This window comes from Carettochelys insculpta, chromosome 2 (genome assembly GCF_033958435.1).
Source record: "Carettochelys insculpta isolate YL-2023 chromosome 2, ASM3395843v1, whole genome shotgun sequence".
Lineage (NCBI taxonomy): Eukaryota > Metazoa > Chordata > Testudines > Carettochelyidae > Carettochelys > Carettochelys insculpta.
In genome coordinates, this window is record NC_134138.1 from 147090386 (window position 1) to 147114125 (window position 23740).

At 42.6% G+C, this 23740-nt stretch overlaps 1 protein-coding gene across 2 annotated transcripts in view; it reads right to left on the reverse strand.

The window, feature by feature from the left end:
- Positions 1–23740, reverse strand: part of TRIO (trio Rho guanine nucleotide exchange factor) — a 527884-nt gene that overhangs the window by 13262 nt on the left and 490882 nt on the right. The window contains exons 43-52 of one of the 2 annotated variants that reach the window (XM_074987837.1): positions 23565–23657; positions 22913–22963; positions 22609–22686; positions 21894–22085; positions 17955–18132; positions 16284–17041; positions 8335–8582; positions 7494–7632; positions 7068–7095; positions 5453–5615 (exon numbers count right to left, since the gene is read on the reverse strand). In XM_074987837.1, the coding sequence (XP_074843938.1) occupies positions 5453–5615; positions 7068–7095; positions 7494–7632; positions 8335–8582; positions 16284–17041; positions 17955–18132; positions 21894–22085; positions 22609–22686; positions 22913–22963; positions 23565–23657 (1928 nt within the window). Of the gene's footprint in view, positions 1–5452; positions 5616–7067; positions 7096–7493; positions 7633–8334; positions 8583–9023; positions 9056–16283; positions 17042–17954; positions 18133–21893; positions 22086–22608; positions 22687–22912; positions 22964–23564; positions 23658–23740 lie in introns of those variants that run through there. The other variant, XM_074987838.1, reaches the window with a different exon arrangement.

Below are 23740 nucleotides of genomic sequence, written 5' to 3' on the forward strand. Positions count from 1 at the left end.
GTGATCAACCTTACCTCAGTCCCTGGAAAAACCATGGAGGGGATCATCAAGGAATCCATTTTGCAGCACTTGGAAGAGGGGAAAGTGATCAAGAGTAGATCAAGGGCAAGTTGTGACTGACCAATCTGATTAGCCTCTGTGATGAGGTAAATGGCTCTGTGGACATGAGGAAGTCAATGGATGTGCTATTCCTTGACTTCAGCAAAGCTTTTGATACAGTCTCCCACAACATTTTTGCCCACAAGTTAAGGAAGCACAGCAGACCCTCGACTTATGTGAGGTTTCCGTTCCACGCACGTAACTTGAATTTCACGTAAGAGAGGGTCCAGCTTTCTCCCTGGCAGAACACATGTTCTGCAGTCGGGAAGCAGCAGAAAGATAAGTTCTGGGGTGTGTGTGTGTGTGTGGGGGGGCAGTTGGGGAGGGTTAAGCCTGGCCGTGAGTTGGAGGGAGTGGACTGTGGGAGGGGTCCAGGGGGGCTAAGCCTAGGGTGGGTTAGGGCTGCAGGGGGGGCAAAGGGTGGAGTTGCGCCGGAACCGCATGCGGGGGTGGTGAGCCAGAGCCCTGCTTGAGTGATAAGCTGGGCCGTGAGGGGCTTGAACCAGAGCTACACATGGGGGGTCTGAACAGGAGCACAAGGGGTTTGAACTGGGACTGCACGCGGGGGGGTTTGAATTAGGGCTGGGAGGGGGTTGAACCGGAGCTGTGCATGGGGGGGTTTAAACCAGGGCAAGGGGGCTGAGCTGGAGCTATGCGTGGGAGTGGTAAGCTGGAGCCAGAGCCAGGCGTGGCGGTGGAGGCTGAGCTGGAGCTGTGCACGGGTGGTGAGCCAGCAGGGGGGATTGAACGGGGGCTGGAGAGGTTGAGCTGTAGCCACACCTGAGGGGTGGGGAGCTGGAGCCAGAGACTGGGGTGTGAGGTGAACCGGAGCCGTGCACAGGTGGTGAGCAGAGCCGGGGGGAGGGGATGCTGAACTGGGGCTGTGTGGGGCCCAGGGGCTTGAGCCAGGTGTGGGGGAGCAAGATTTTGAGTTGTGCTTGATTTGCAGTAATCCGAGATAAACTCAACTTGTAATTGCACGTTTCGAGGGTTTACTGTAGGAACCGGGGGTCGGCCACATAAGAACAGGGTTGCATACTCTGAGACCTTACTGTATGGATTGGACACATGGACTATAAGGTGGATAGAAAGCTGGTTAAACAATTGGGTCCAATAGCTAGTGGTCAATGGCTCAATGTCTGTTTGGTGGATGGTTTCAAGTGGAGTGCCCCAAGGATCAACTATGGGGCCAGTACTGTTCAACATCTTTATTAATGACCTGGATGAGGGGATAGATTGCACCCTCAGCAAATTTGCAGATGACACTAAGCTAGGAGAACAGGTAGAGACACTGGAGGGTACGGATAGGCTCCAGAGTGACCTAGACAAATTGGAGGATTGGGCCAAAAGAAATCTGATGAGGTTCAACAAGGATAAGTGCAGAGTCCTACACTTGGGACAGAAGAATCCCAAGCATTGTTACAAGTTGGGGACTGACTGGCTAAGTAGCAGTGCAGCAGAAAAGGACCTGAGGATTACAGTGGATGAGAGGCTGGATATGAGTCAACAGTGTGCCGCCGTTGCTAAGAAGGCTAATGGCATGTTGGGGTGCTTTAGGAGAAGCATTTCCAGTAGATCTAGAAAATTTATTAGTCCCCTCTATTTGGCTTTGGAGAGGCAACATCTGGAGTACAGTGTCCAGTTCTGGGTCCCCCCAGTATAGAAAGGATGTGGACGCATCAGAGAGGGTTCAGTGGACGGCAATGAAAATGATTAAGGGGCTGGAGCACATGACCCATCAGGAGGGGCTGAGAGATTTGGGCTGGTTTAGTTTCTAGAAGAGAAGAGTGAGGGGTGATTTGAAAGCAGCCTTCAACTTCCTGAAGTGGAGCTCTAAAGAGGATGGAGAGAGGCTGACCTTAGTGGTGACAGATGGCTGAAAAAGTAGCAATGGGCTGAAGTTACAGAGGGGGAGGTGTAGGTTGGATATTAGGAAAAACTATTTCACCAGGAAGGTGGTGAAGCACTGGTATGCATTACCTAGAGAGGTGGTGGAATCGCCCTCCCTAGAGATTTTTAAGTTGCAGCTGGACAGAATCCTGGCTGTGATAATTTAGTTGGGGTTGATCCTGCTTTAGGCAGGAGGCTGGACTAGATGACCTCCTGAGGTCCTTTCCAGCTCTATGATTCCTCTTCTCAATGCATTTTACATTTAAAAATCGGCACTCTTACAATACACATGAACCAACTCCACTAAATTATGGCACATCCTAGCTCTGAGCACTTCAGAATGACATCTTGCAGACTCAGATTAGAGTCAGTCTTCATCTGATGACTGGACTCCCACTCCTCACACCCTCTGGAATTTCCCATTTCTCCTGCCATCCTACAGTCCCCATTTTATAGCCATTTTTGTGTTAGAAAGTCCCCTACAGAACCCTTTAACACTGCCCTCTAGCAGAGAAATCAGTCCCATCCTCCTTCCCACAAAGTCAGGAGTACTGTCCTGCTAACAGATGATCAGGCTGGCTATATGACACACTTGCATATCTGCCAACTGCATAAAACAATAAAATTTTCTGCCACAGTAGTTGCTTGATCATCTAGTACTAAGAAAACACAATTTTTTAAAGGACTTGAAGCATTTAATTAGTATTACTTTTAGTTCATTCAATAGTCATCGCTCTCTCTTAAAAAAAAAAAAACAAGGATACCAAAAACAAATAGATTTAGTGTCTGTGAAAGTGAAGACTGTAACCACACTTTGAGTCAGGTTTAAGCACTTGTTATCAGCTTTTTATTCAGGTCTGCCAACGAGCCTATGCCCTGCAAACCCCCTTCTATTCCAGTTTTAGGCCTTCAGAAGTGGGGACTGTGCTTGTTGGAAAGGACAGACATCTAACCAGCAAAAAAATCTCACTTTCACATTAAAATTTTCACTTGCCATTATGGCAAGGACCACTTACATTTTTTATACTGGAAAGTTTATTCTATAAACACCACAGTATTATTTCCTCCCTATTTGTTCAGGATATTTACTTTGTGCATTTGACTGCACTTTGTGCATAACCAGTTCGCCAGTTCTCCTAGTTTGTGGGAGTCTCTAACAGCAGCAGGGGAGAAGAAACAAACAAAAATTATGTGTGATGGAGCCACAACAATTGCCAGGCAGAAGTAACCACAAGCATGGACATGGGGAAGTCAGTGGATGTGATATACCTTGACTTCAGCAAGGCTTTTGATATCGTCTCCCACAACATTCTTGTCCATAAATTAAGAAAATATGGATTGGATCCTTGGACTATAAGGCTGTGTCTACACGTGCCCCAAACTTCGAAATGGCCATGCAAATGGCCATTTCGAAGTTTACTAATGAAGCGCTGACATGCATATTCAGCGCTTCATTAGCATGCGGGCGGCAGCGGCGCTTCGAAATTGACGAGCCTTGCCGCCGCGCGGCGCGGCCAGACGGGGCTCCTTTTCGAAAGGACGCCACCTTCTTCGAAGTCCCCTTATTCCCATGAGCTCACGGGAATAAGGGGACTTCGAAGAAGGTGGCGTGCTTTCGAAAAGGAGCCCCGTCTGGATGCGCCGCGCGGCGGCAAGGCTCGTCAATTTCGAAGCGCCGCTGCCGCCCGCATGCTAATGAAGCGCTGAATATGCATGTCAGCGCTTCATTAGTAAACTTCGAAATGGCCATTTGCATGGCCATTTCGAAGTTTGGGGCACGTGTAGACGTAGCCTAAGATGGATAGAAATCTGGCTTGATGGTTGGGCCCAACGGGTAGTGGTCAATGGCTCAATAGCTGGATGGTGGTCTGTTTCAAGCAGAGTGCTGCAAGGCTCGGTTCTGGGGCTGGTGTTATTCAACATCTTTATCAATGACCTGGATGAGGGACTGGATTGCACCCTCAGCAAGTTTGCGGATGACACAAAACGAGGGGGAGAGGTAGATTCATTGGAGGGTAGGGAGAGAATCCAGAGGGACCTGGGTAAATTGGAGGACTGGGCCAAAAGAAATCTGATGCGGTTCAATAAGGAGAAGTGTAGTGTCCTGCACCTGGGGCGGAAGAATCCTAAGCATTGTTACAGGCTGGGGACCGGCTGGGTCACCAGCAGTACGATGGAAAGGGACCCAGGGGTTATGGTGGATGAAAGCCTGGATATGAGTAAACAGTGTGCCCTTATAACCAAGAAAGCTAACGGCATGCTGGGGTGCATTAGGAGGACCATTTCGAGCAGATCTAGGGAAGTAGTTATTCCTCTTTATTCGGCACTGGTGAGGCCACATCTTGAATACTGTGTCCAATTTTGGGCCCCCCAGTATAAAAAGGATGTGGATGTGCTGGAGCAGGTTCAGCGAAGGGCAACAACAATGATCAAGGGTCTGGAGCACAAAACCTATGAGGACAGGCTGAGGGATTTGGGCTTGTTTAGTTTACAGAAGAGAAGACTTAGAGGTGATTTAATAGCAGCCTTCAACTTCCTGAAGGGAAGCTCTAAAAAGGAGGGTGAGAAACTGTTCTCAGTGGTGTCAGATGGCAGAACAAGGAGTAATGGTCTGAAGTTGAAAAGGGACAGGTGTAGGTTAGATATTAGGAAAAACTACTTCACCAGGTGGGTGGTGAAGCACTGGAATGTGTTACCTAGAGAGGTGGTGGATTCTCCATCCCTTGAGGTTTTTAAGTCCCAGCTGGACAAGGTCCTGGTTGGGATGTCTTAGTGGGGGTTGATCCTGCTTGAAGTAGGGGGCTGGGCTAGATGACCTCCTGAGGTCCCTTCCAGCCCTGTGATTCAGTATCTAAAAACTCTTGCACCTGATTTTTTTCAAAACTGGCTACACTTGACATGGTTATTCCAGACACTCATCCTTTGTTTTGAAAACAACAATGCTTTGAGTAAAGAAGCTGAGGCACTCCAGCAGTGATTCCTTTGCAGTTTAACAAAGGCATGAAATATTTCATTACAAAACCTTTAAGTCAGCTACACCCCATTACATTTCCCTACAGTCCCTGCTCTAGAACTTTGACAGAACAAATCCTGCATTAATGCTGCTTGCTGAGACTATAGTTAATGCTGGAGATTTTCAAGAAGTGTGAAGATACTTCTAGTGAGCGTGTGCCAAGCAAACATACCCACCATGCATGCACATGTACATACCCAACGTGGCTTGTATAGTTTCTGGATTAGCAGCAAACTAGAGGACTGGCAGTTAAAGCCTATTACATGCAGGAAAAACACAAACAGGAATTCGCACAAAAATTATTCATTTAGTGGAAGGGGGTGGGTATAATGTAAAGAGTAAAATGGCACTAGAGACAATGCCCCGCCTTGCAAGGAAAACAAGTTATTCTGCTCTCAACAGAACTCCCTCCTTCAGAATGCTCAGAGCCAAAAGAACACACAGCCATACCTGTATGAGATGCTGTAGTGACTGTCATTGCTTAGGGTGTTATGATCAGGACCCTTCCAAGTTACTGAAGCTTTGGGGCGACCACAGACTTTACACCTAAAAACGATGGTTTCTCCTGTCTCACATGTGACCTCACTCAATGGTATTATGAAGTCTGGGGGAACTGGAAGAAGAAAAATAATAAGTGTTCTGAAATTAACCTGTTTCATCCTGCCTTCCCACTACTCCAAGATAAAGCACTGTATTTATAAATTTTTGGGCCTTTCCTCTCCCCTTGAAATACTTGTTTCACACATCCAACTGAAACCTATATTGTCAAGAGGTTAGACTAAACACTCTGCAGAGTTCTTCTTAATTAAACAAGCAGTCATGTAGCTCTTTAAAGACTAACAACATAATTTATTAGGTGAAGTGCTTTTGTGGATCTGGAAGTGCTATAGGACTGCTTTCTTGTTTCATGAAGATACAGACTAACATAGCTTCCTCTCCGTGACTACTCTTCTTAATTAGTCTCTCTCTCACTCTGTAGGAATGTGGGCAACCCTTAGACTACTCACAAAGATTTAAGTGAAAACCAAACCCTACGTGAAGTGAGTTTCCTGAATAAATAATGCAGTGAGTGCTCTATATGGATATGCTCAGGTTTCAGGGTTTTAAAAAGTCCTCTAAAGAAGTGTTAGCACGTGTTACTCCATTAATTTGATACCAAAATCCAAACCCATGTCAGGATGAGCCTGAGTAACCCCAAGGGATGCAAAGGGATAACCGAGACACCTACAAAATTAAGTTCTCCTCACCATCTGGCCCAGAGTAAGCCACATAATTTCCACCTTAGAACTGGATTATTGAATAGAACTTATGTGTAAAGGCTACTCAGAAGCCATACTGCAGAATCCTCTAGTCAGTCAATCTAATAACTGATGTTGGCAAAGTTCAGTTAACACACAGTTTTTGTTGCTTGTAGATGTGATACAAGGTGTCATCTTCATCCAGTATGGATGGGACCTTGGCGCTGCTTCCATTTCCTGATCTGCCCTCTCATTTGAGGTGTTCCTGTTACTATTTCCTAGATTTGAAGGTGAGGGAAATGGAGGCACAACATTCTTGGGAAAGGATTCCCAACTCTAGATCTTGGATTTCACTGGCCTGGATTTTACCAGCCTTCTGCGTTCATTAAAAGACCTCTCTGTTCCCTGCAATGTCCACCCAAGGCGTAAACCATTCCGGGGAGAGAGCAGAAAGGAGGGGGTGGGAATTTGCTAGCAGTGGTATCTTTGCCCATTTCTTAAAGGTATGTACTGGAGAACAGTATCTATTTGTTATTATTTAATTGTGGACATATGCCCCAAGTTCCAATGGAAGGATCAGTTCTTAAATCTAAGATAATATTAAGCACATGCTTCATGGACAGTCTTCCTTTTCCAAAAGACCTCAGAGTTTTAAGATACAATATAGTCTATTCCTGTATCACATCATGATGACTGTCCCATCACGTAAGTGGCTATTACTGGTGATGAAACAAAGAGGAGTGGTTTGTCCTAAACTCAAAAGATCTATCAGCAGACACAATGCAAACGAGTAGTTACTATGGCTTTTCATGATTAAAGCAACTTACCATCATAAATGTAGCTGGGGTTGAGAAGCTGAAAAAAGGAAAAACTGAATTGATTACTTCTTCTAAGTAACATTCTTACCACCAATGTTATTTCAAATCTTCTAAAATGGAAGCAATTTAGCCTGCTGATAGGTTTTACCCATACCCACAAAAGCACAGAAGCACCTGCAACTGAGTATTTTGGCACCGATGCCGCTCTCCCCATAGCAACTTTGGAACGTCACTACAGCCTCAACTGAAGGGGCACTTCCACATGCTCTGTATTTGGAGAAATAACATCAAGAACCACAGGCACTTAACCAAATTCCTCCTTGGTCTAATTCCAGGCAACTCCATGATTTTATACAAGAGATGAATTCAACCCACTAATTTAAAATTAACCTGCAGGGCAATTTTTGTGAAATACCACACCCTTAAAGCATTTACCTTCACGGAAACCTTATTGGCAAGTCCTTCACGGGATTTGCGGTATCCATTTTCTAGCTTGCCTTCCCTTTTGCCGTCTTTATCTTTTTTCTCAGATTTCTTCCTTAAACGGAGTGCTGTGTGCCAAGATGATGATTTCCTGAAGGCAGAACATTAACATTTTGTTCAGCTCTTCTGAACCCTCAACATGGCATTGTGCTGTTTAACTTCACTTGCACTGGGAAATTTTGTCCATAAACATCCAACAGAAAAGACTGAAGAGTCCAATCCCATTGAGTACGGGAGTGGTAAAGGAAACTCACAAAATATTCCATCAAATCTAAAGATTTCCTGGTTGACCCTTCATGCTAAAAGTATCAATTTTGATCTCAGTCTATATTTTGCAAAAAATTATAAAATTGAAGGATGAAGAATAAGTAAGAGAGACATTTTGCCTTGCTTACAGCTTCAGGAAAAAAAAATGAAAGGATCAGTAAGAGGTGTTGTAATTTGTGAAATCTTACCTATAAAGCTAAATCCTTCATAAAATCATGGGAACTCTCAAACACAGCAATGGCTGCTACTTGCAACATTTGTGATAAAGAAAATACCTACATGGGTTTTTTAAATACATTTTTACCACAACAAATTTCTAATGTAGAAATCAGCTTTACTGATACTAAAACAGATAAGATTATCTTCCAAGAATTTATCAGATGTGATGTCCGCATCCTTTTGGAAATGAACAAGCTTTCAGTTGAGACAGCTCAAATCCTGATTTAATTTTAATTTTTACCATAAATCCAAGTAACACAAAACAGGTGCAAACCCTCTTCTCTTCTGAAGAAGCCCAGACACTCACTTGATTGTTCCATCATGGTTGTCAATGATGACTGCACTGGTATGCCCCAAGACATAGCCGGGAATCCAGCCCTCGGCTGCAGGGCACTGATCAGTGGCGGCTCTGAACACCAAAAACATGTTCTGTTGGTTGCTGGCTAGAATTTGCACGACCTCTCCTTGGTAGACGTTTATCTCATCCTCCTTCACTGCCGTGTAATCGTGTGTCACCAGCATGGTGGAGATATTGCTACTGCTGCTACTTTCACTCTGTTGTGTTAATTGGGTAGGGACAGAGAAGGGAGGGGAGAAATGAGATCAAGTTTAGTGCTCAGAGAACACTCAAGATTACATGTACATTGCACTGAACAACATGTAGGCCAATGATCTAGTCCTTCTTTTTGAACTTGCCAGGTCTACTGTACCTTTGTCATTTACACCAACAGAATATACTTTTATCGGCCATTACAGAAAGCTGCTGAAGAAATGGGGGCTCACCCAACAGCTGTTACTTCTATTTATTATTCAATGGAATCCAGTTTTATTGAAGCCTCACAGTGCCCCCTTTACTACCTATAAAAGCAAACTACAATACATGGAATTATCCATTAGGAGACATTAATCACATGAAAGAGAGACCATATATTAAGGCTAAAACCCAACCTAATCAAATTTGGGAAATTCAGCACTGAAGCAGATGACTGTCCTCACCTTGCTCCATTTGAAGGATCTTTGGCAGTAGTCTAATCTTGCATACAACATAAAACAAGGTACAAAAGGGTAAAATTAATAAGCTTTTGGTAGGGTTTCTCAAAAACATTAATGACTGCTGCTTTAGCTCTGTGTCCTCTTCTATATTTGATGTTTAAACATATAGGATGATATAAATTACCTACTTTTTGTTCTTAAAAATACCTAACCCCACCCCCCCAGGAAAAACAGATCATTAACTGACCCAGCTGTAGGTACCATATGGTTGGAGGTTCTTTTTTGCATAGTCTATCAGGAAGTACAACCATTAGAAGCAAAGACTTACAATAATGGACTGCACATTGTATGGGTATACCTGAATTTTTGCCTCTCCCCTTAATAAGCATTGGCAGCAAATACTGTAATGACCGATCAATAACTCATATGATGCAAATTACACTAGAAAGGGTGGGTTTTTTTTTCATTTCTGCCAAGAAAATGTACCTCTCCTGACATTGGTCCCACCTGAAAAATTAGGTCTAGCTACTTCCCCTTGTGACCACTGTATGCATGTTTCTGAACTTTAATGAATGTCACAATGAAATTTCTCAACAAACAAACCTACTCCACATAGTTTGGCCCTGGACCATCCAATTCCCTATGGAAGGAGTTAAAAGTAAGCCAACCTGTAAACTGGGGGTTTGGATATTTTCAGGGAATAACAATGAAACTTGGGTGTTGCTACTCTGAATGAATATATCTTAAGGCTATGTCTACACTAGAGAGTTCTGTAGCCAAAACTGGGGTTTTATCAACAAAACTCACGGAGCATCTGCACACAAAATGTGTTTTGTCAACACAAACTGTTGACAAAAAAGCTGTGTAGATGCTCCGGGGTGTCCTTTTATCGACACAGCATGTCAAAAGACGATCCACTTTTATGTGAGGATGTGATCTGTTGACAGAAGTTCAGTCAGAACATCTCTTCCAACAGTAACTTCCATAGACAGGTGCTTCTAGTGTAGACATAGCCTGTGTGAATGGCTACCCAATGGCTTGAGAATAGCCCAAAGACACTGAGTGAAAAGTTGTCCACAACAGAAAATGCACCCTGTGCTGGCAGTCTTAGCAGAGAGAGCAATAACGTAACTGTCTCCCCCATACCAAATAGGAGTAGCATCATCATCATCATCAATATAAGGACTTAACGCCCCGAAATAAGGAAGTTTTATTTTTTTACCTCTAAGTGAAAATGAAAAGGAAATGAGCTACAAACTATTCAGCTACACCAATTTCTCCAGATTTACATCAGTGGAAACGATAGTTTGGTCCAGTATTTAAACGTAGTCATGGTCAGAAGATTAAAGCCTACTTGAATGGCACCTTTTACTCAACCATTGCTTGCAATGGAATCTCTGAGTCACTGTAGGCAGCTTTGGGGTCAGTGCACTGGGCTGTGGGGCACGTTACTTGAGTTCTATTCCTAGCTCTTCCACAGCTTGGTGACTAGGAGCAAGTTACCACATCTCTCAGCACTTTTGCTTTCCTAACACTCGTGTGTGTATCTAGGCAGTTTTCAGTTCAAGGCAGGAGCTCTCTCTGATTGTGTTTGCACAATAGCTAGCACAGTGGGGGCCTGAGCCCAGCTGGGGTCTTTAGCCACTACTATAATACCTGTGACACCTGTACCACTGCTCTAATGATTACAGTAACTGTGTACTGCATTTTATTGCTATTACTGTGACAAAGAGCTAATGGCTCTGAGTGAGGGAACAGAGTCTCATTCTGGGCCACATACCCACATAAGACGTTTAACTGAATTCCAGTTGCTGACTTTCTACTACAGGTAACATTGCTCAAGACAGAAAGAACACAGCTTGATTCTCCCACCCCAGGGAAAGTCAATGCTTCCTGTCAGCTGCATGCCTGAGGAAGGAGCAGCACCTGCAAACTGCCTGCCTGGCCTGGAAGTGTGCACAGCCAGCCAGCCAGCGCAACAGAGTGTCAGCACATACACATCCTGCTAGCATCTCACACAACTACCTACTACCAGCAGGAAGCATCTTTACATTTTCATGCCAGCCTAGGTGTGTGCTCATCATATTGACCCAGACAGGGAGGCTCATGTAATTCCCAGGGTAGTTAATACGTAATCACAAATACCCAGCCCCAATAGGGAGCATCCATACATTTCCAACACGGCCAAATCCAGAAAGGGACCATTCTGGAACACAGGCCAGAGAACTTCCCAAGAACAATTTCTAGGGCATAACATTTTAAAAGCCCCTCCTTTCTTGATTTTAAAATTGTCCACGATCAAGAATATATCACAACACTCAGTAAATTGCCCTAAGCATTAGTTCCCATCACTATTAAAAATTTTACACCTTAATTCAGTTCTTAATTTGTCTAGATTCTATGTCCAGCCACTGCACTGAGGTATACCTTTCTCTGCTAGGCTGAAGAGCCCACTGTCATGTATTTGTTCCCCAGGAAGGTACAGACAGTCTGTAATCAAGTCACCCCTCAAAACTTTTTTTTTTTTTGCTGAAACTAAACCGACTGAGCCCTTCGAGTCCATAACACCAAGGCATATTTTCTCACCCCGTAACTATTATGAATCTTCTGTAAACTCTTTCTAATTTATCAACATCCCTTGAATAGTGTGCATAAAATTGGAGTGTTCTAGCTGTACCACTGCGAAGTACAGAAGTAACATCATATATCTTCTCCAACTCAAAATTCCTTAGTTTATGCATGAGAGTATTGCATTAGCCCTTTTGGCCACAGTAGTGGACTGAGAGCTCATATTCTGCTGATTATTCACTGACTCCTAGCTGAATCAGTTACCCAGTAACGTGACACTCCCCCAGTTCTTGTGTCATCTGCAAACTTTAAGTGATGATTGTGTGTTTTCTTTTATGTTGCTGATAAAAATATTAAACAGTACAGGGCCAAGAAACATTCCCTGTGGGGTCATTCTAGAAATTCACCTGTCTGATGACAAAGTTCCATTTACAATCACATTTTGAGACCTAACAGTTTTTAATCTATTTATTTTGTGCCATGTTAATTTTATATCGTGTTTTTACTTGATTAATAAGCAATTAGTTTGATAGGATCTATTTTTCTTAAATCCATGTGCATGGGCCTTAACATTAATACAGGATTCAGTAAAAATGTTAAGGAGGGTATCAGCCTCTCCACCATCTTGCCTGGGATCGATGACAGACCTATAATTAACCAAGACAGTACTTCAAACGTTGGCACAACTTCAGCTTTCTACCAGTTTTCTGGAACTTCTCGGTGTTCCAAGCCTCACTGAAAATTAATACTGATGGTCTAGCAATTTCCTTAGCCAGCTCTTTTAAAACTCTTAAACACAAATTATCCACATGTGCTGCTCTAAAAGGTCTAACCTTAGCAGTTACCATTTAATCCCCATCTGAGATATGACTAGAATAGGAAGTGTGTTATGATAGGATATGACCACATCATGCTTTCCTCCAAATGAGAAATATTCACTGAATGCTGCTGCCTTTTGTGTCTTATTATTAATAATTCTACCATTTCCATCTACTAACGAGTTGATGCTAGTGTTAAAAGACACTTTTTGTTCCTAATATTTTAAAATGTATATTCTTATCTTTTAACTCCACTAGTCATAAATTTTTCCAACTGTCCCTTTGCTCTCCTTATCAATCCTTTAACATTCCTAATTTCTGACTTATATTGGTAACTATCAACTTCCCCTTTCTGCCACTTGCTATATATTATTTTTACATTTTTTTTTTTATAACTACCTTCACTCCCCACCTCTAAAAACAAGTCAGTTTAAAAACAAAAACAAAACAGTATGACTGTTTGTCGACTGTGGATTTCTTGTCACCTACGTTAACAGGTTGTTAAAAGATTCCCCATTATAATTCATATATTTCCGATTAAATTCTTCTGTGCAGCTGACCTGGCTTGCAATTGTTTTCAGCTTTGTGAAATTGGACCTAATTAAAGCATCATGTACACATGTATTTATGAACTGAATGTGATCAAATCGGGATCATTTGGATCAAGTTACCACTATTTTTAAGTTCTGTGACTACTTCCTCTTTATCTGTGAAGCAGAGGTCTAACATAGAATCCCCACATGTATGGATGCAACACTTTTTAATTCTCAGAAATTCCAGGACGTTTTATTACTGGCATCAGGACACCTCCAGAATGTGTCACTTAAGCCAAAGTCCACCATGATCATGCTGCTTTACGCCTTTTATTTTGTTCCCTAGTGTGATTTGGGGGTCTTCATAAGACACTAACCATCTTAATCTCTTAGGGCATGGATCCATAAAGCATTAAAGACTGCTTTCTCTTAAGTATTCAGTGACTTGGAAATACATGCTTTTTTTTTTTTTTTTACATTGCTTGTCATTCCCATTCTCCTTTTGTCTGCTTGCTCCTTCCTTAATAAGTTATAACCATTGATTTTAACATTCCAGTCATCTGAATCATCCCACTGGAATTGCTTGCAAACTGCTATCACTGTCAAGGAAACTGAGCAGCAATCTAGCTTAAGAAGAGAGTATCTGCAAAATATCATACTCCCTTGCTTTCTTCCCCATAATCCAAGTATATAATCAAAGTTTAATCAAAAACTGTTTCCACATACTTGACAATCCTACTAAGTAAAAATCTTCTGTTTTGGATATATATTTCTCTGAACTTTGACTAGAGCCAGACTAGTAGGTTCGTTCATGCGTTCTGCTGGGTTGCCCCCTTTTTAGTTATAAAACTGAAATACGCATGTCTATGTATATTCTTACACATATAATTGAACAACATTTCTCTCTCTATATACATACATATGTGTACATGTGTGTGTGAGAATATGTACACATACACAAAATGAATACATCAAATTTAAGGCCACAAATCTTCACCAGTCATTTTCCCTAACGAGTTGATCACAGAGTGAAGTCACTAAATTGAAATTTGTGTGACATCACCCTGTATGACTAGAGACAATGTAGTTACAAATGTAAAATTATGCCCTAACTCCTATAATCAGGTGAAAAGAGAACCTGAGTTGTGATGGAGAAGGCATAGTCAGACACTGCTGGCTGTTATGAGCCATGTCTACACGTGCACGCTACTTCGAAGTAGCGGCACTAACTTCGAAATAGCGCCCGTCACGGCTACAAGTGTTGGGCGCTATTTCGAAGTTAACATCGACATTAGGCGGTGAGACGTCGAAGCCGCTAAACCCATGAGGGGATAGGAATAGCGCCCTACTTAGACGTTCAACGTCGAAGTAGGGACCGTGTAGTCGTTGCGCGTCCCGCAACATCGAAATTGCGGGGTCCGCCATGGCGGCCATCAACTGAGGGGTTGAGAGACGCTCTCTCTCCAGCCTCTGCGGGGCTCTATGGTCATTGTGTGCAGCAGCCCTTAGCCCAGGGCTTCTGGCTGCTGCTGCTGCAGCTGGGGATCCATGCTGCATGCACAGGGTCTGCAACCAGTTGTCGGCTCTGTGGATCTTGTGTTGTTTAGTGCAACTGTGTCTGGGAGGGGCCCTTTAAGGGAGCAGCTTGCTGTTGAGTCCGCCCTGTGACTCTGTCTGCAGCTGTGCCTGGCACCCTTATTTCGATGTGTGCTACTTTGGCGTGTAGACGTTCCCTCGCAGCGCCTATTTCGATGTGGTGCTGCGCAACGTCGAAGTTGAACATCGACGTTGCCAGCCCTGGAGGACGTGTAGACGTTATTCATCGAAATAGTCTATTTCGATGTCGCTACATCGAAATAAGCTACTTCGAAGTAGGCTTCACGTGTAGATGTAGCCATGGACAGCAAACACAGAAATTATAACCTCCTTTTCAAGTTTTCATGAATGTTCCTCTTCAAGCAATGTAAATTTAATAATTTATTTAAAGCCTTATTTGGGAATGAAAATTGGTGTTGACTGCTTTAGTACATAAGACAGTATCTTATTAATGCTCTATGCATTTAATGAAAAGACATCTATTTACCCTAGAGATCATATTAACATAACATTCAACTAGACTAAAGACAACGTCAAGACAAAGCCAAACCAAATGAAAATTAGAAAGGAGATCAGATTAAATCATAAAAGAATACATGCAAAGCACATTTTTCCCCCTCTATTTCAAAGCTAAGTGTAAGAACTGAAATGTCAAGAGAGGAAGTTCTATATGTTAAGCAATTCTACCAAGAAATGCATGCATTGAAAAAAGTATTGCAGGTTAGGTGGCTTGCAACTGTTATTGTGTAGGAGCTGTGACAGATACTGAAAAAAACAAACACTTGTGAATACAACACTTTGTGAAGGAAAACCAAATGCCGGTAAAAGGCACAGTGACATGCCTGTCACATCACAGTGAGTGACATTCATTTGCTGCGCATTAAATTTCCACATGCCCCATGACTGCTGTGTTGCTTTTCCTGGTGGACATCAGCAAAGGATGTGGATTCTATTAACCCTTTCTCACCCATACACAAAGAAGTGCAGACTAAAAGGCTGAATCTCCAGAAGCCCTAACACAGTTTCTTTTACATAGCAAAATAAAAGTGTGGAGTCAATATTTCCACTTTCTATCTTTTTGGGCACTGAGGGTGATAGGGTTTTTTCGGTTTGTTTGTGTTTGTGTGTTTTCAGTTGATATTTGGAAGCTTCATTGACCAGATATGGGATTTAATGATGATGAGTGAAAAGAATGCTACAGTTTAATTAAGGCTGAACAGAGTAAAATAAAGCAGCCCAGGGCGTGCGAAGTGGATGCCTCACCAAAGTCAAACCCATATAGGAGAAATAAAAATGGATGAATGTATGTTGGGGAAAAAAGCCCCAACACAATCTGCCAACTGGACATTTTAAAAATGCTGTTGGTGGCATAGTAACAGGCCATGTGACTGTCATATTCAGCATGTTAATTATCTGCCTACAGATTAGAGACAAAAAAGCAAGGAGAGCAAGTTAGTAAGAATCAGACTAATGATTTATGTTTTCAGCAGAGGCGGCACTCACAACTAAATGTTAGCAGTTCTGTTGTGCCTGTATACATATCACGTGTCTGTTTTATGCATACACACACAGACATAGAATATATAGTCTACTTGTTGGTGTAGAGAGGATATTGGAATAGTTGATTATTTCAGAGCAGTGCAGCACTGGAGAGCCAGAAGTTAGTATGGAGAGCGATGGTAACGCACAGAAGGGGAGCATGGGAAGGTTTTAGGAGAGCTCGCAGGACAGAGGTGCTCCGCTCTTACCCCATTACTTTGGGTGGAGTGAACTGACTGCTCGCTGGTCGAGGAGCATGTGCTCATGCGGTCTGTGTCCTTGCTGTGTGAAGAGTGGCGGTGAACCTGGCGCTGGAGGGAGTCATTGTCCCCAGGGAAAGTGAAGGAGCCTGGGCGGCTAGCAGGGGATGCTGGGATGGAGCTCCAAAAGGAGCCCTTTTGCAGGGGACTGCTGGGTGGAAAGGTTTCCTTGCCAAAAGGAGAAGGGAAAGTCGTTGAAAGAGGAGAGTTCATTGGAGAGATGGCTCCTGGCCTTGGCTTCCCAAGCGTCAAAGATCCTATGTTGCTCCTTGAGCGACTGTCCTCCGAGCTCCCACGCAATTCTTTCTGGGCTCCGTCTGCTGACCCAGAAACGTTTCCAGCTGTCTTCCTGGGGCTCTCAATAACTTTCATCTTGGGAATCTGCTCAGCTTCTTTCTCAGGACCATCCGTTTCTGCAATGCGAGGGTGCCTGCCTGCCTGGCTGAGGCCAGTCTCTAGGGATGTGCTGTGGGGTGCCAGGGAGGAATTATGAATGGACATACCTGACATCTTGTCTGCCTCTGCTTGGGCGGAGGCTGCAGAGGAGACCAGGACTGGGGAATGGTGTCTGACAGGCTGGGGGATCCTGGAGGGCCTGCTACGGCTGGAGCTGGGAATTCCGCTACAGCTGCTGGGGCCACTGCTGTTGCTGCTGCCACCTCCACCACTAGTGTGGTTCTTCTGATACTCAATTGGTGACGTCAAGGCTGGAATTTAAAGAGGAAAGAGGAGCAGAGGGAGCAAGAAGAGGGCAAGTTAAATATGAGTATGTTTAATGCAACCATAGAGTTTTTTGATGAAACCTTTTTTTCCTTACTAACCCACTGATATCAAAATGTTTTACAGATATTAATGCATCATGCCATCCCCTCAAGGCAAGTAATGTTATATTCCCCAAACAGATAGAGAAGCTGGGGCAGAGATTAAGCAATTTCTCCTAGGTGAGAAGTCAGTGGCTGAGCTGTGAATACCTGCCAAAACTCCTGCACTCTAACCACCACATCCTGTTTCCAATATGTCCTCTTACATGAATTTTCAAACCTACTCTTATACAGTGAGAAAAATCTATGCTGAGGAGCACAAGCAATTCAAAACTAGAAACAGCAGTGTGAAGGTCAGTGAACAGACAGACCCTTTTGAGATTGGTGGCAATTCCTTGCTTTTATTAGCTTTCTCCCGGTTACTCTAAATGCTAGAATATTAAATGCTGTTGGGAAAAAAATGAAGTAATGTAATTGAAATACATTTAAACTAGAATATTAGGCTATCACTTTGGTTTAGCTCACCAAAAACTCCTATTTGTTTACAGCAACAAACAGAAACAGTATTTTCTCACATCAGAGGAACATTATCGATCTTAACTCTTCCTATAAAGCACTCTAAAACAGTTAATTGCAGGCCAGTGCACATGTTCACTGTATCACCATTGTAATAATGAGGGGCCACATTCACTGGGATGTGAAAACACTAGTCATGTTTCTCTCCAGCTGGAAGGCATGCCACTCCAGAAGAAAGAAATCTGTTGGTGTATTATTTGAACGAGGTCAGATGAAATATGAAGGAGACAAAAGTGGACGGGGCATCCAATATGGGACAAAAAGCTTAACACAACTGATTTACCATTCAAAAAATTACGCTGGTTTTCCAGAATTTGGTTGATTTCATGGATCCATAATTGGCGTATGCCAGGACTGGAAGAATGCAAAACAAAGGTCTCCGTGACGTCACCCGTTCTTGATGTTAGTGCAAATTTACAAGGATCACTGTCCACATTTTCCTCCAGGCAAAGACAACTCACCTTAATGAAAGAAAATTTACTGTACCTACTGCATTGCAAAGATACCACCAAAATGTTCTAGTGAGTAACTCTGAGCTGCTAAAACCTAAGAACATTTAAGATGATCACTTAATGTAGTTAGGACTACTGTAAGAAACTACTAAACGCAACTCAGGATTAATGACGAGTATTTATCATCCTTGTCTCATCACTTGAGATTTCACTTCGTCACTAAGGGTATCACAGCATTTTTTTTCCCATCAGATGGAAGTCAGAGTGATGCATTCTGGGTTAGCACAGTGAAATTACCCTTACCAGACTCCTCCTCCTCTCCTTTTTTATTTAAAATACTGCAGTGGATGTGTACTTTGATGTGTAGTCTATAAAACTTCTACAGTAACAAAGCAACTATTTCCAAACAATGACAGAAAGACAGCCATGTTAGTCTGTATTCTATCAAAACAAGAAAGCAGTCATGTAGCACTTTAACAAAATAATTTATTAGATGATGAGCTTTCAAGGGACAGACCCACTTTTTCAGATCATAGCCTCAGAACAGACTCAATATATAAAGCATAGAGGTCCAAAAATTGTTATCAAGTTTGGCAAATCAGAAGAGCAGAGTGACAACAGGTGGCTGGGGTGGGGGTGGGGGTTAAGAGTTAGATAAAACATCAAAATATGTAAGAGTCCTTATAATGGGTCAGACTGACTCGCTCGACCCCCCCACCAATACCAAAAGAAGAAGAACTCTATGTGGACTCATCTGATGGCCGTAGCGAAAGTCTGGATTTCTACGTACAATGCTTCCACAACCATGCACAGACTGACATTATATGCAAACAATACCAAATGAGACACAATCTCAGCTATGTTGAATGCTATGCTGTCCACAGTCTCAAAAATAACCCAGATGTTATAATCAAACTAGCTGACAAAGAGGGTACTGTTCTCATCATGAATAATTCAGACTATGAACAGGAGGCAGCCAGACAACTCTCCAATACCACATTTTACAGACCTCTCTCCGCTGATCCCACTTTGGAATTCCAAAAGAAATCACATCATCTACTTAAGGAACTACCTGCTTCCACTCAGGACCTTATTCACTCAGATACACCATCTGAGCCCCAACCTGGATTATTCTATTTACTTCCCAAAATCCACAAACCTGGAAACCCCGCATGGGTATTTGCATCCTTATTACCAGACTATTCAGTTATGCAGACTCCCTCCTCAAACCCTACATCACCAACACTTGCAGCTATCTCCAAGATACCACTGACTTCCTGAGGAAATTACAAAACATCGGAAAACTTGTCTGGTGTATCCAGGAAATTTCTCTCTCGCATGGCGTGGTCAAGGCATAAGTTGCTGGTGGGGTGAAGATTGTTAAAACATCTGTACCATGGGTCCAAATCCTAAAGATGTCATCAGTTTATCGTAAGTAAAGGAGGGGTAATAGGAGCCGAGAGCCGAGGAATTGTTGTTCCAAGTCAGCCATAAATATATTAGCATATTGTGGGGCCATGCGGGTGCCCATAGCAGTTCCACTAATTTGGAGGAATAAACTGTCCCCATATCAGAAATAATTGTGGGTGAGAACAAAGTTACAGAGGTCAGACACCAGACTGGCTGTGGTAACAACAGGGATGATATTCCTGATTGCTTGTAGTCCATCTTCGTGTGCAATATTAGAGTACGGTGCCTCTACATCCATGGTGGCAAGGATGGCATTATCAAGAAGTTTTCCAATGTTTTGTAATTTCCTCAGGAAGTCAGTGGTATCTTGGAGATAGCTACAAGTGTTGGTGGCACAGGGTTTGAGGAGGGAGTCTGCATAACCGAATAGTCGGGTAACAAGGATGCCAGTACCCATCTCTAGGCAATGCATTCCAATGCTTCACCACCCTCCTGGTGAAGTAGTTTTTCCTAATATCTAACCTACACCTCTCCCTCTTTAACTTCAGACCATTGCTCCTTGTTCTGCCGTCTGACACCACTGAGAACAGTTTCTCACCCTCCTCTTTAGAGCTCCCCTTCAGGAAGTTGAAGGCTGCTATTAAATCACCTCTAAGTCTTCTCTTCTGTAAACTCATATCCAGCCTTTCATCCACCATAACCCCTAGGTCCCTCTCCATTGTACTGCTGCTGAGCCAGTTGGTCCCCAGCATATGACAATGCTTGGGATTCTCCCACCCCAGGGAATCAACAGGGCCAGACGAATACCCAGAAACCAACTACTCCAAGATAGGCCCAAAAATGCCAATAACAGAACACCACTTGTCATTACCTACAGCCCCCAACTCAAACCCCTCCAACGAATCATTAAAGACCTACAACCTATCTTAAATCATGATGCCACACTCCAGAAGGCCCTCAGCGACAGGCCTGTTCTTTCCAATAGCCATCCTTCCAACCTTACAAGGATTCTCACTAGCAACCACAGGCTATACCACAATAATACTAATCCTGGAACTTTTCCTTGCAACAAAGCCCATTGCCAACTTTGTCCACATATCTGTTCTAGAGATACCATCACTGGACCTAACAACGTTACTAACAGAATCACAGGCGCATTCTCCTGTTCCTCAACTAGCATGATATATGCCATCATGTGCCAATAATGCCCACACACCATGTATATAGGACAGATGGCAAAGACTCTTCGACAAAAAATGAATGGACATAGAACAGACATCAAAAGATCCCAAATACACAAACCTGGCAGCCAGCACTTCAATTCTGTTAACGACCAGAAAGTTTGTGTTCTATTGAAAATGGACTTTAACTGTCTGCAGAGGGAATGCTCAGAACTAACATTCGTATTCAAATTTGACACATTAACATGTGGTTTGAACAGGGACAGCAATCACCTGACCAATTATAAGAACTCTTTTACATACTTTGATGTTTTATCTAATTCTTAACTTCCCTGCCCCCCACCCCATCTACTCCTCTGATTTGTCAACCCTGATAATTTTTGGACTTCTGTGCTTTCTATATTGAGTCTGTTCTTGTAAGGCTATGATCTGAAGAAGTGGGTCTACCCCATGAAAGCTCATCACCCAATAAATTGTTTTGTTAGTCTTTAAAGTGCTACATGTCTGCTTTTTTTTGTTTCCAAACAAGCACAAGCTGCCAAGTCAGAGCAGGACCATGAAGTGCTGCTGGAACCCAGAGCTAAGGATAGCCATTCACATCAACCTATGTACATACCAGTGTACTCTATTCTATTGCTCAGCAGTCCCACATACATAACTTCTGGCCATTCCAAGCAGTACACAACTGCATCAGGGCAAAGCTAAAATATTTGAGGGATTAGCCTATGGAAGTTGAGAGAGATAATCTGACAGTCTAGTCAAGATTTCAGTGCAGTTGGCCGGTACTGAACTGGTTTGGGCTGAGATTTCTTAGGGAATAATACTGTGAAGTTAGTGCCTTTAAGCTTCATGGCACTAAAGGGCAGGTACTGCAATTAGCTGTGATAAGATGTGAACACAGATTTTGAGAAAGAAACAGCTCCTTAGTGTAGAGTATATCTAAGTTATACTAAATATCTTTGTACTACTGTATTTAAGGAAGAAGAGGCCAGAAAGATTGTAATGCATTGTCATTGCTGAGCACAGAATTGTTTGCAAGTGTTTTACGTAGCGAGCTTAACACTTACTATTTTTCTAGGTTTCCTGGTAAAGACATGGGCTCATGACTTTGTAGGCCATTACCAGACAATGACTGGTACCCACTGCAAAAACCATACATGGCACATAGACAACAGTTACCTTGATACTGTTTTTAAACAAGAATCCTGGCATGGAGAAACCTTTCTTTTTATCTAGTGGCTCACTGAATATGACAATCTGTTCAAACAGGAAGACACGCCTTTCTTTGCAGCGTGGCAGAAGTCCCGTGTCCTGGTCTGTGACCAGGAATGTGTCCTGTAGCAGGAGCTTACCCTGGGCTACAATTTTACCCTACAAAACAGGAGCAGAAAGAAATTAATTTAAGCCATTAGTTAACTGTTCTGAACCCTTCCACAATTAAGAGTCTTCATGGTTAAACAGTGCTCACTACAAAGATCTGGAGGCTTTTAGTATTCCAAGTAGTTTTCTGTATGTTCACTGACTGATACATGCCATAGAGGGCCTCACTCAAAACACCTTTTAAATCATTTGTATGCAACTGCCATTTTGCAATAAATTAATTTCAAAATGATGATGTTATAATGAATACATTTCCCACACTGATACAGGCGTCAAGCAGTGCTAAAGACAAGACAGGTCAAATACTGTTCTAGACTGACTGGCCTGTTTGTGGGCAGGGGTTATATTAAGATTCTCATTTTCCATTTTGCATCAACACAAATAAGCAGGAGCACAAATGTCTCAGATAGTGAGAAATGCACGGCCATTCCAGATAAAATACAAATTCATCTGGAAATATGTCATAAGGAGAACAGAGGTGTATGTACCATTTTAAGAAAGAAAACCAACTTACATCAAATCCTTGCAGGCGACCAACGTTCATCATGTCGTTGCACCGTTTCGGTACTATGCACATGACCTCTACAGCTTTCTGTTAAAGCCAAGGAGAGAGATTCAAAATGTAACTCTCCAGTGGAGGGTGTGTGTGTAATGGCAGGGGCTTTACAATATAGTTCAGTGTATGTAATCTGCAGGACAATTAGAGCTGAAACAGAACAGTAGTTTTATATAACCAGACTTGTTCATTAGCACTGCATGGGAAATAAAATAAGTATGGAGCACAATATGCAAGTCAATAAAGAAAATGCTGGAAGTACCTCTAGTTCTGTTGTGTCAAGGTTAGCTTTTTTAGAGTATTTGAGGAAGTCCTGTAAGGGAAAAGGGAAAATTATCTCAAGTCCAAGCTGCTCTTCGGCAAGTAGAGAAAGCTGAACTGTCTCTTATTTGTCTCTTTTTTGTTTGAAAATTATATGTTCTGAAAGGAATGCTCTGAAGAAAATAATAGAAAGACTTAATTTTTCAAAGCCTCCTTCTGACATGCTAGGTATGTTTTTAGTGCTAGGTTTCATATCTGATTTTGGATCTCCAAAGAACATTTACTGAGTCATCAATTCTTGGTAGGAAGGGTCAAAAGTACATTTTGCCAAACACTCAGAAAAAAGGCACTAAAGAAAATAATTGGAGGAAAATTAAACTAATTTTGCCTTTAATCACAAGTACGAATCCTAAACTCTTCCGCTACACTGAAGAATTGATGTGGATTCACACTGATATAAACTGAATCAAATTTTGGTCCAAGCGATTTATTGTAATTCAGAGAGCTATGTGAACCCAAGTTAGGAAACAGAACTGGTGTACAGTCTGTGTTGGGTACAAAATGCCCATTACCATTTACATTCTACTATCCAAAGCCAATAGTACTAAGATTCTTCAGTCCCTCTTCAGTAAGAGTGTCCACCATCACCTCACCTTGAGTAACAATTGGTATTTCATAATTCTCTGCACTGGTTTTATTAACAAGTCTGTGAGCTGAAGTCTGTGGCCCAGGCGCTGTTTCAAGTCCTAAAGGTTGTAAAATGAAAAGTGTTAGCTTTACACATTGCCCATTTTAGTGGAATATATGACAGTACTTTTAGTATTATGGA